General features: G+C 43.8%; 1 protein-coding gene across 1 annotated transcript in view; it reads right to left on the reverse strand.

Annotated features, from left to right (window-relative positions):
- Window positions 1–498: 498 nt before the first annotated feature.
- LOC141152644 (extracellular calcium-sensing receptor-like) overlaps window positions 499–12,730 on the reverse strand; it is a 101,019-nt gene continuing 88,787 nt past the window's right edge. Inside the window, exons 5-6 of the mRNA XM_073637201.1 lie at window positions 12,124–12,247; window positions 499–2,471 (exon numbers count right to left, since the gene is read on the reverse strand). Coding sequence (XP_073493302.1) covers window positions 1,558–2,471; window positions 12,124–12,247 — 1,038 coding nt within the window. The 3' untranslated portion in view covers window positions 499–1,557. The remainder of the gene's footprint in view (window positions 2,472–12,123; window positions 12,248–12,730) is intronic.

A 12,730-nucleotide genomic window follows, 5' to 3' on the forward strand; every position in this document is an offset into this window, starting at 1 on the left:
TCCCGTGTGCATGATTTGCAACTGTTTGGCAGTTTTATTACATGTGAGGAATGTGTAAGAAATAGACATTCCTCCCATGTAATAAAACTGTCAAACAGTCGCAAATCATGCACACGGGAGCGATTCAACCAGATCACCGAGCAGCTGTAAATACTCGGAGCTCGGCCCGAGCATACTCGGCGAAAGGGTTAATAGAACATACTCGCTCAACACTAATTAGTATCTTGTATTAAAAATTCTACTTCACAAAAACCAGTCCCACTTCCCTTGTGTGGATTGTAAAGAATAATGCTTGTTGGGCCTGTTATTCATTCCAAGTTCACCAGAGCTCGGCTTTAGAGATGAGCAAGGACATTTTCAGGACCCTAGTCCAGTGGCTTTATCAGTAGTCCTTGGATTTGGAGTGGTAGCTCTGCAAACCTCCTACTACTTGCCAGCATCCCCAGCACCATTTCTGATTTATTTTGTGGTTCAATAAAAGGTTCGTTATTATTCATCCATTACAGTGTGTTTGTAACACGGGTACTTTAGATGCAGCGACACAGAAACACAGAGCAGCCAATACGGGGTTAATAAACAGGGGAGGTTTATGATAACAGGGTCAATCTCCACGCAGGGAGTAACAGGGGAAAATATGGGGGAAAAACAACGGAAGTAGCAGGCAAAAGTCTATTACTGACCTTTCACAGTTTAACTAGATGTAGGAGAGTCGAACTGGATGTAATCAACAGTTTTTTCACTTAGCTGACTCTGGCTCCTCAGAAGGCAGTTGCCAGCTTGATTTCTTTCAGGCTTCCCCGCCCAAACAATGCTCCGTCTTCTGGCGGCAGCGGGCGGTCTCCGGTTTTACCCGCTGAGCCCCTAGTCCATAACACGGCACCTCACGTGCTCGGCTCCACGGACCCTGTGTCTCTTCTCCCTCTAGTCGGCTTGACTCCTCCGGTCCACTGCACCCTCTCACACTGCTCTGCTGTACAGGACCCAGTTCCCCTTTCCCCCGAAAACGTCCTCGTCTCTTCCTCTCTCTAGCCACGCCACCAGTTCCCAGGTCACCTGACCTCCCAGCTCTCACTCTGGACACGCCCACAGCTTCCCAGTCACCTGACTCCTGCTCTCGCAGTCTGTCTTCCCCCTGCAACCAGAGGCACGGCCCCGGCAGTTCTGGATCCCTTGATCTGAAAGTACTTACACCCTGGTCTTCCCCCTTACATGTTCTCTAGACATAGCGCTCCTCCAACTGACCACAAATATTTTTCCTTTAAATTTCTGATTTATAGACCTAGCACTACAACATTGTTGCTACATAACGCACACATGATGTCCTACCATGAAGAGGTGAAGAGAATTGTGGCAAGTAGGAGGTGGCTCACAGGATTCCAGACCCGACAGCTACCTACCATTGCTGTTGTCACTAGAGATGAACATATCTATTCAAATTATCTTGCTTTGCAGCATTTACCCCCAAAAAACTGATTTGTAGCAAATATTTATTTTTTCTGTATTTTGTGGTAAACCCTGCAATTATGGCAAAATTAATAGGGTTTCCCATAGCAGTGATTACTTTCCTGATCTAACTTTTTTCCCTGTGATAAATCTTTTGTTATTCATTTCTGGCTGCAGTAAAATAATATAACACTTTGGAAAGAAAATACAGACAAGTAGCCCGGAACTGGATGATATGATGGCGAATATCTCCACTGCCACCATGTTTTTTCCCTTGGTGCTCAGATAAGCTGGAACAAATGTAATCCATACACTAGCAAACACCAGCATACTGAAGGTAATAAACTTAGTCTCATTAAATGTATCCGGAAGGTTTCTGGCTAAAAAGGCGACAAGAAGGCTGACGGAGGCCAAAAGTCCCATGTAGCCCAAGACACATGCAAAAAACACGTTGGACCCTTCATTACATTCAATAACTATGGTTCCAAGCTCAGCCATCATGTTGAACTCTTCAAAAGGAGAAGAGCTACATAACCAGACTAAGCAAAGGACTATTTGGATCACTGTACAGGAGGGGACAATGTATACCGGAATTCTCAGCCCGACAAATCTCTTTAATTGACTGTCTGGATTTGTAGCACTGAATACCAGGATGACCGTTATAGTCTTGGCCAGTATTGCCGACAGACAGAGAGAGAATATGATGCCAAACAATACTTGTCGCAGCATACAAGTAACTATATTGGGGCGTCCAATGAATACTAAAGAACATAGGAAACAAAACATTAGCGATATCAGAAGTAGATAACTTAGTTCTCGGTTGTTGGCCTTGACGATCGGTGTATTGTGCTTGATAATGAACAAGCAAAGCACGGAAAATGTGACAGCACAGCAGATGATGGAGATGCAAGCTAGTGATGAACCCAACAACTCATCGTAAGCAAGGAACTGAATGGATTTTGGCACACATTTCTCCTTAGATTGATTTGGCCATTGGTCTCCTGGACATGTTAGACATTTGGAACCATCTAAAATGAAAAACGATTGGAATTTTATATATTTATGGTACACATGACTTTTTACAGAATATGTCAACTACTATAGATATGTACTATCTACTCATGTTGCAAAAGTTATCTTGACTCACACTTGACTCCATGACTCACACTTGACTTATCATGACTCCACCAACTATAACTGATAATAGCTTGACCACTAGTAGAGTCCATCACCTGCTACTTTATGCTGCTGTCAGATCACATAGCAAAATGACGCTGGCAGATTCCTTTTAACCCCTTCACGACCATAGACGTATGTATACATCCAGGTTGGGAAGGACTAACCAGCCTTGGATGTATAGATACGTCCTAGCGAGTTTGCGTGCCCAGCCCCTGCGTGCTCGATTGCCTCCGGGTGTTCAGCGAATCTGACAGCTCACACCCAGCTCTCACTGACAGAAGCAGTGCCTGCACTGCTCCCGACAGTTTATCCCCCTAAATGCGGAGATCGATATAGATTGCAGCACTTTAGAAGACAGGAAGAGGAAGGGGGTGCCCCCTGTCCTCCAATCGGCACACCGGCGAGGTCATCGCGAAGGACTGATCGCTGCCATGGTGACCCGACGTCGTCAAACTATTTATTTAAAAATCACAAAATAATAATAGTAATATATGTGTATTGTACCAATAAATAATTTTTTTTATGAAAAAAAAAGTACATATATTTGGTATCATTGCATCGGGAACGACCCGACCTATAAAACTGTCCCACTAGATAACCCCTTCAGTGAACACCATGAAAAAATCAGTAAAAAACAAGGCAAAAAAACAATGCTTTTTCATCATATCACTGAACAAAAAGTGGAATAAAATGCGATTGAAAAGACAAATGTAAATAAAAATGGTATCTCTGAAAATGTCATCTTGTCCCTCGACAAACAAGCTGCAACACAGCTCCATCAACAGAAAAATAAAATTACAGCTCGCAAATTAAAGCGATGCAAAAATAATTATTTTTTTCTATAAAATAGGATTTATTGTGTAAAAGTGCCAAAACATAAAAAAATTATATAAATGTGGTATCACCGTAATTGTTCTGACCCGAAGAATTAAGTTGTTTTATAGATTTTACCACACGTGCAACAGCAAAACAAAAAACAAGAAAAAAAAATCCTGAATTGCAGTTTTTTATTCATTCTGCCTCCCAAAAATTGGAATAGAAAACAATCATTAATACCAATATAAATCTGATATCGCTGCAATTGCACCGACCCAAAGAATAAAGTCGTCTAATCTCTCTTACCGCATGAGGAACGGTGTACAAAATAAATAAAACCAATTCTTCACCTTCTGTTGATTTGTTCATTCTGCCTCCCAAAGATCGCAGTAAGGCTCGGCTCAAATTTATCCTGCGCTCTACGTTAAGCACTTACACCAGGGTTTCCATATACATCTCTGAAATATGTGATTCAGATGAAACCCTGGTGGAAGATTCCCTATAATGAGGCAGATGGAGTCAATTTCGACGTTGTCTGGCCTAAGATCTGGCATTGTCTGTCTTTTTAGGCGTGCATAAAAGTGTGGCCCGCCACAGTTTTGTGTACTTCTGAAAAGAAGGACACAGATGAACAGAGGCCATACGGAATCCAGAGTAAGTCTGTTGCCTCATTAAGATGAATAGATCCCTCGGGGGTTTCATCTGAATAATGTAATTCGGAGATTTAGATGGAAAACCCGATGTAAGTGCTCAGTGTAGAGCACCAGATAAATGTGATCCCAAATGTTATGTAAAACGTTCCCAATAAAAGCGTCAGCTCAATCCACAAAAAAAGCAAGTCCCCACTCAGGTTCATCATCTGTTTAGAGAAATATAGGGGGCTTCCACTTAACTGGTAGTACAAAGGCTCTGGAAAAGCGATATGGCTCCTCACCCCCGAAAAGAAATCTAGCGAATTCTGAACTCCCAAATTCAAATGCCCCCCTCCCTTCTGAGACCCACAGAGTTTATTTAGAGGTGTTGTTTGTAAAATGGGGTCAGTTATGGGGGGTTCTGCTGTTCTAGCACCTCAGAGGCTCTTCCAGAGGGTCATGGCACCCACAAAGCATAGCATGAAAATATGCGCTAAATTATGGTGCTTCTTTCTTTCTGAGTTTTTCACTGTGCCTCAAAAGTTGTTCCCAATTAAATGTAGGGTATTGGCGTACTCAGTAGAAATTGCACAACAAACTGAGAGGTCCATTTTTTTTCTATTGGCCCTTATAAAAGTTAAAATTTGGGGACTAAAACAATATTTTAGTTTTAAAAATGTAATTATTCTTTCTTCACCACCCAATCATATAAATTTCTGTGAGGCACGTGTGGTGTCAACATGCTCATTGCACCACTACATTGAGAACTGTAGTTTGTAAAATAATGTTATTTATGGGGGGTTTCTGCTGTTCTCGCACCTCAGAGGCTCTGCCAATGTAACATGGCACCCTCAAACCATTCCAGCATAATCTGAACTCCAATTCTTCCCTTCGAGCTTTGCACTGTGCCTCAAAAGTAGTTTTCAATCACATAAGGGGTATCACTGTACTCAGGAGAAATTGCACAACAAATTGTATGGTCCACTATGCTCCTGTTACCCTTGTGAAAATGAAAAATTTGGGGAAAAAACACCATTTTTGCTGGAAAAATTTAGTTTTTCATTTTCACAGTTCACGTTATATATTGCTGTTAAACACCTGGGGGTTCAATGTGCTCACTACACATCTAGATAAATAGTTTCCAAAATAGCATCACTACTGGGTGCTTTCCACTGTTTAGGCACATCAGTGGCTCTCCCCACTCGACATGGCGTCCAGCCAATTTTGCGTTCAGAAAGTAAAATAGTGCTTCTTCCCTTCCAAGCCCTGCCGTGTGCCCAAACAGTAGTTTTGCCCCACATATGGGGTATCATCGTACACAGGATGAATTGCACAACAAATTGTATGGTACAAGCTCTTTTGTTGCTATTGTGAAAATGCAAAACTTGGGCCTTAAAGCAACATTTTTGTGAGAAAATGCGATTTTTTATTTTCACGTTATTTTTGTTATAAACTTCTGTGAAGCACCTGGAAGTTCAAGTGCTCACCACAAATCTAGATAAGTTCTTTGAGGGGTCTGGTTTCCAAAATAGGGTCTCTTGTGGGTGGGTTTCCACTGTTTAGGCACATCAGGAGTTCTCCAAATGCGACATGACATCTGGTCTCGATTCCAGTCATTTTTGCGTTCAAGAAGTCAATCGGTGCTCCTTCCCTTCCAAGCACTGCCAGGCGTCCAAACAGTAGCTTCCCCCCATATATAAGGTATTAGTGTACTCAGTAGAAATTGAACAACAAATTATGGGGTTTATTTTTTTATGTCACCTTTGTGAAAATAAAAAGTTTGGCGCTAAATTACATTTTGTGAAAAAAAGTAAAATGTTCATTTTTTTCCTTGTACATTGAATTAATTCCTTTGAAGCACCTGAAAGGTTAATAAACTTCTTGAATGTGATTTTGAGGACTTTGAAGGATGCAGTTTTTAGATGGTGTCACTTTTGGGTATTTTCTGTCATATAGGTCCCCCAAAGATACTTCAAATGTTGTGTGGTTCCTATAATAATGGTTTTGTATATTTTGTTGGAAACATGAGAAATCTTTGGTCAATTTTTAACTATTCTAACTTCCTAATAAAAAAAAAATTGTTTAAAATATTGTGCTGATATAAAACAGACATGTGTGAAATGTTATTTATTAATTATTGTGTGTGACATACCATATTTTTCGGACTATAAGACGCACTGGACCATAAGGCGCACCTAGGTTTTAGAGGAGGAAAATAAAAAAAAATTTAAGCAAAAAATGTGTTCATGAATCAATTTTAAGGGGGAGGGGGTCATCTGCTGACACTGGTATAGGGGTAATGTCCCCCAATTCTGACAATATCCCCCATCCTGGTATATATGCCGCCCCCTTCCTTTTATACGTGGTCCCCATCCCCATCCTGATATGCCTGGCATCCCTCATCCTTATCCTGGTATGCATAACAAACCTCATCCCTGTCTTGGTATGTATGGCACCCCTCATCCCTGTCCTGGTATGCATGGCACCCCTAATCCCTATCCTGGTATGCATGGCACCCCTAATCCCTATCCTGGCATGCATGGCACAGCAATCCCCATCCTGGTATGCATGGTACCCCTCATCCCTATCCTGATTTGCATGGCATCCCTCATCCCTATCCTGATATGCTTGGCACCCCTCATCCCTATCCTGGCATGCATGGCACCCTCATCCCTATCTTGGTATGCATGGCACCCCTCATCCTTTTCCTGGCATGTATGGCCCCTCATCCTTATCCTGGTATGTATGGCCCCCTCATCCTTATCCTGGTATGTATGGCCCCCTCATCTTTATCCTGTTATGTATGCCCCCCTCAGCTTTATCCTGGTATTTATGGCCCCCTACTAACCTTTCTTCTCTCCGCCAGCGCTGCGTCCTGTCTGCCCGCACTGATCTCTCCATGTGAGTCGCGCATGGCGTCACTGCCATGCACGGCTCACAAGGAGAGATCAGCTGCCGGAAGTCACTGCTCCCCACGCCGGGACTGTGTGCGCGGGGAGCAGTGACTTCATTCTCCTTAATAGTGGCACACAGTGTAGCCGCAGCGCTGCTCCTGCTGCTGCCCGGCTATTGCGTGTGCCCGCTTATTAAAGGGCATGAATATTCACCCCCTCCCCATGTCCATGGGCGTGGAGAAAGGTTGAATATTTATGCCCTTTAACAGCAGGCACAGGCGATTCCGGCAACAGCTGGAGCCATGCTGCAGCTACACTGTGTGCCGCTATTAAGGAGCATGAATATTCACTGCTCCCCACGCCCCATGGGTACCATGCATACCAGGATAGGAATGCGTGGTACCATGCATACCAGGATGAAAGATTTGGTGCCAAGCATACCAGGATGAGGGGTACCATGCATACCAGAATAGGGATGAGGGGTACAATGTATATCAGAATAAGGATGAGGGTCACCATGCATACCAGGATAAGGGATGGGGTGCCATGCATACCAGGATTGGGGATGAGGAGGCCATACATACCAGGATTGGGGGATGAGGGGTGCCATACATACCAGAATAGAGATGAGGGGTGCCATGTATACCAGGATGAGGGGTACCATACATACCAGAATATGGATGCGGGGGTACCATGCATACCAGAATGAGGGATGGGGTGCCATGCATACCAGGCTGAGGGGTACCATACATACTAGGATAGGGATGAGGGCTATCATACATATCAGGATGAGGGATGGGGTTCCATGCATACCAGGATTGGGGGATGAGGAGTGCCATGCATACCAGTATTGGGGGATGAGGAAGCTATGCATACCAGGATGAGGGATTGGGTACCATACATACCAGGATTGGGGGATGAGGGGTGCCCTGTATACCAAATTTGGGATGAGGGGGCCATGCATACCAGGATGAAAGTTGGAGTGCCATGCATACCAGGATTGGGACGAGGGGTGCCATGCATACCAGGATTGGGGATGAGGGGTGCCATGCATACCAGGATTTGGGATAAGGAGTGCCATGCATACCAGGATTGGAGATGAGGGGTGCCATTCATACCAGAATAGGGAAGCGGGGTACCATGCATACCAGGATGAGGGATGGGGTGCCATGCATACCAGGCTGAGGGGTACCATACATACCAGGATAGGGATGAAGGCTATCATACATATCAGGATGAGGGATGAGGAGTGCCATGCATACCATGATTGGGGGATGAGGAAGCTATGCATACCAGGATGAGGGATTGGGTGTCATACATACCAGGATTGGGATGAGAGGTGCAATGTATACCAAATTTGGGATAAGGGGGCCATGCATACCAGGATGAAAGATGGGGTGCCATGCATACCAGGATTAGGATGAGGGGTGCAATGTACATCAGATTTGGAATGAGGGGTGCCATGCATAACAGGATTGGGGATGAGGGAAGTCATGCATACCAGGATTGGGGATGACGGGTGCCATGCATACCAGGATTATGTATGAGGAGTGCCATGCATACCAGGATTGGAGATGAGGGGTGCCATTCATACCAGGATTGGGGATGAGATGTGCCATGCATACCAGGATTGGGAATGAGGGTTGCCATGCATACCATGATTGGGGATGAGGAGTGCTATGCATACCAGGATTGGGGATGATGGGTGCCATGCATACCAGGATTGTGGATAAAGGGGCCATGCATACCAGGATGAGGGATGGGGCCCAAATGCATACAAGGATTGGGATGAGGGGTGCCATGTATACCAAATTTGGAATGAGGGGTGCCATACGTACCAGGATTGGGGATGAGGGGTGCCATGTGTACCAGGATAGGGGATGAGGGGTGCCATGCGTACCAGGATTGGAGATGAGGGGTGCCAAGCATACCAGGATTGGGGATCAGGGGTGTCATGCATACCAAGATAGGGGATGAGGGGTGCCATGCATACCAGGATAGGGATGTGACGGGGCCATGCATACCAGGATTCGGATGAGGGGCCATGTATACCAGGATTAGGATGAAGGGTACCATGAATACCAGGATGAGGGATGGGGTGCCATGCATACCAGGATTGGGGATGAGGGGTACCATCCATACAAGAATGAGGGGTACCATACATACCAAGATAGGGATGAGGAGTGCCATGCATACTAGGATGGGGGTGAGGCACCCATGCATACCAGGATAAGGCTGAGGGTGCCATGCATAACAGGATTGGGTATGAGGAAGCCATGCATACCAGATTGAGGGATGAGGGGCTCCATGCATACCAGGATTGGGATGAGGGGTGCCATGCATACCAGGATTGGGGGTGAGGGGTGCCATGCATACCAGGATTGGGGGTGAGGGGTACCATGCATATCAGGATTCGGGGTGAGGGGTGCCATGCATACCAGGATTTGGGATAAGGGGTGCCATGCATACCAGCATTGGGGGATGATGGGTGCCATGCATTCCAGGATTGGGATGAGGGGTGCCATGCATACCAGGATAGGATGAGGGCAGCACATAACAGCATGGGGGAACAGGATTGGGGAGCATAAATACCAGGTTGGGGGCTGCACAAATACCAGGAGGGGGGCAGCACATACTGTACCAGCATGGGAGACCATATATCAATAAAAATGCTCGCCACCCGGGCGTAGAACGGGTTCAATAGAAAGTATATATATATGTGTGTGTATATATACATATATATATATATATATATATATATATATATATATATATATATATATATATACAGTTAGGTCCATATATATTTGGACAGAGACATTTTTCTAATTTTGGTTCTAGACATTACCACAATGGATTTTAAACAAAACAATTCAGATGCAGTTGAAGTTCAGACTTTCAGCTTTCATTTGAGGGGATCCACATTAAAATTGGATGAAGGGTTTAGGAGTTTCAGCTCCTTAACATGTGCCACCCTGTTTTTAAAGGGACCAAAAGTAATTGGACAATTGACTCCAAGGCTATTTCATGGACAGGTGTGGGCAATCCCTTCGTTATGTCATTCTCAATTAAGCAGATAAAAGGCCTGGAGTTGATTTGAGGTGTGGTGCTTGCATTTGGAAGGTTTTGCTGTGAAGTAAACATGCGGTCAAAGGAGCTCTCCATGCAGGTGAAACAAGCCATCCTTAAGCTGCAAAAACAGAAAAAACCCATCCGAGAAATTGCTACAATATTTGGAGTGGCAAAATATACAGTTTGGTACATCCTGAGAAAGAAAGAAAGCACTGGTGAATTCATCAATGCAAAAAGACCTGGGCGCTCACGTAAGACAACAGTGGTGGATGATCGCAGAATAATCTCCATAGAGAAGAGAAACCCCTTCACAACAGCCAACCAAGTGAACAACACTCTCCAGGAGGTAGGCGTATCAATATCCAAATCTACCATAAAGAGAAGACTGCATGAAAGTAAATACCGAGGGTTCAGTGCACGGTGCAAGCCACTCATAAGCATCAAGAATAAAAAGGCTAGACTGGACTTTGCTAAAAAAACATCTAAAAAAGCCAGCACAGTTCTGGAAGAACATTCTTTGGACAGATGAAACCAAGATCAACCTCTACCAGAATGATGGAAAGAGAAAAGTATAGCGAAGGCGTGGTACAGCTCATCATCCAAAGCATACCACATCATCTGGAAAACACGGCGGAGGCAGTGTGATGGCTTGGGCATGCATGGCTGCCAGTGGCACTTGGTCACTAGTGTTTATTGATGATGTGACACAGGACAGAAGCAGCCGAATGAATTCTGATGTATTCAGAGCCATACTGTGTGCTCAGATCCAGCCAAATGCAGCCAAACTGATTGGTCGTCGTTTCATACTACAGATGAACAATGACCCAAAACATAAAGCCAAAGAAACCCAGGAGTTTATTAAAGCAAAGAAGCGGAATATTCTTGAATGGCCAAGTCAGTCACCTGATCTCAACTCAATTGAGCATGCATTTCACTTGTTAAAGACTAAACTTCAGACAGAAAGGCCCACAAACAAACAGCAACTGAAAACCACCGCAGAGAAGGCCTGGCTGAGCATCAAAAAGGAGGAAACACAGCGTCTGGTGATGTCCATGAGTTCAAGACTTCAGGCAGTCATTGCCAACAAAGAGTTTTCAACCAAGTACTAGAAATGAACATTTAAGTTACAATTATTTAATCTGTCCAATTACTTTTGGTCCCTTTAAAAACAGGGTGGCACATGTTAAGGAGCTGAAACTACTAAACCCTTCTTCCAATGTTAATGTGGATACCCTCAAATGAAAGCTGAAAGTCTGAACTTCAACTGCATCTGAATTGTTTTGTTTAAAATTCATTGTGGTAATGTCTAGAACCAAAATTAGAAAAATGTTGTCTCTGTCCAAATATATATGGACCTAACTGTATATATATTCACATATAAACCTCAGTACAGTCATTCCCAACTCTACTATTACCCAAGAACCTTCTAGCTGTCACAACCAATTGTTTTACAGGCCGATTGGCCACCCGTTACAAGTAACATATGGCTTCAGGGGTGCGGTTTACAGAGCAAAAAGGAACAGAGTTATTACATTTTATATTTAATTAAGAAAGATAGGCAGTGTTTATAAAAAAATGTGCAAAAGATTTTAGTAAATCTGTGACAGAAGCAATCCAATTGGGAAATGGACAGAACCTTCACAGCAAGCTATGTCTGTCTAGGTACTGACTGTTGATCCAGACCTAGGTCCTCCGTTTTATTAGCTGCTAAGTTGCATCCACACACCTTCCTTAATAACATCATGTGGGTCGGATTGTGGGATATTCAGGTTTTGTTAGAATCTTTTGAAAGATGCTGAACATTTTGACACAAACCCCAATATTCATATCCAACCATTGGAGACAGCGGGTCTGCAAACTTAACCTGGGAATGGAAGCTTTGCGCCTGGGAAAGCATAATTCTCCTCCCATGTGTAAACACACGTCAGCCTGGTTGTCATTTTACCAGAAAAGATATCCTGTTCCCCACAATAGATATCCTGTTTTAATCACCTGGGCAGTGCAGGGAGCCGCGGACTCAAAATGGATTTTAATTAGTTTTTGTCACTTCTTAGCTATAGTAAACCCTTAACATAAGTATGACTTACCATTTGGATTGAGGATCTCTCCATCTGAACACGAGACACAATCAAAGCAACAAATCTTCTGTCCCTCTTGTGTAGCTCTTCTAAAACCTTTCGGGCATGGATTATTGCACAAAGAAACTGGGGGCTAAAAAGTAAAAATATAGCAGTAAATTAATCAAAGCATGTATTATGTATTTAACGCACCACTCATCATATTATATAGCACTCAGATAAGAGGAAAAACAGCGACATAAAGTCCCAAAGTTAATAAGTATAACATGTAGGACATGCAAACCACCCAGGAGCAGGCACTTGGAGTAACAAATGGTGAATAACCCACTCACAGTGATCCTAGCCAGTATACAGTTGTGCCTGTGAGAATTTTTACAATTGGGCATTTTAGTAGAAATCCTGATATTTACCTTAAGGGGAACTGGAGCAGTGCTGCTTACTGGGTGGGCGCACATCCACTCCAACGCGCGTTTCGGAGAAACTTAAATGCCCAATTGTAAAAATTCTCACAGGCACCATCTGTTACTCCAAGTGCCTGCTCCTGGGTGGTTTGCAAGTCCTGTCTGTTGTCGAACATGTTTTTCCTTTCCATTTGTTTTCCACTAAGATATGTATT

This window comes from Phyllobates terribilis, unplaced genomic scaffold (assembly GCF_046119375.1).
Source record: "Phyllobates terribilis strain yellow unplaced genomic scaffold, ASM4611937v1 Scaffold_6__1_contigs__length_29720123, whole genome shotgun sequence".
In the NCBI taxonomy this organism is placed as follows: Eukaryota; Metazoa; Chordata; class Amphibia; order Anura; family Dendrobatidae; genus Phyllobates; species Phyllobates terribilis.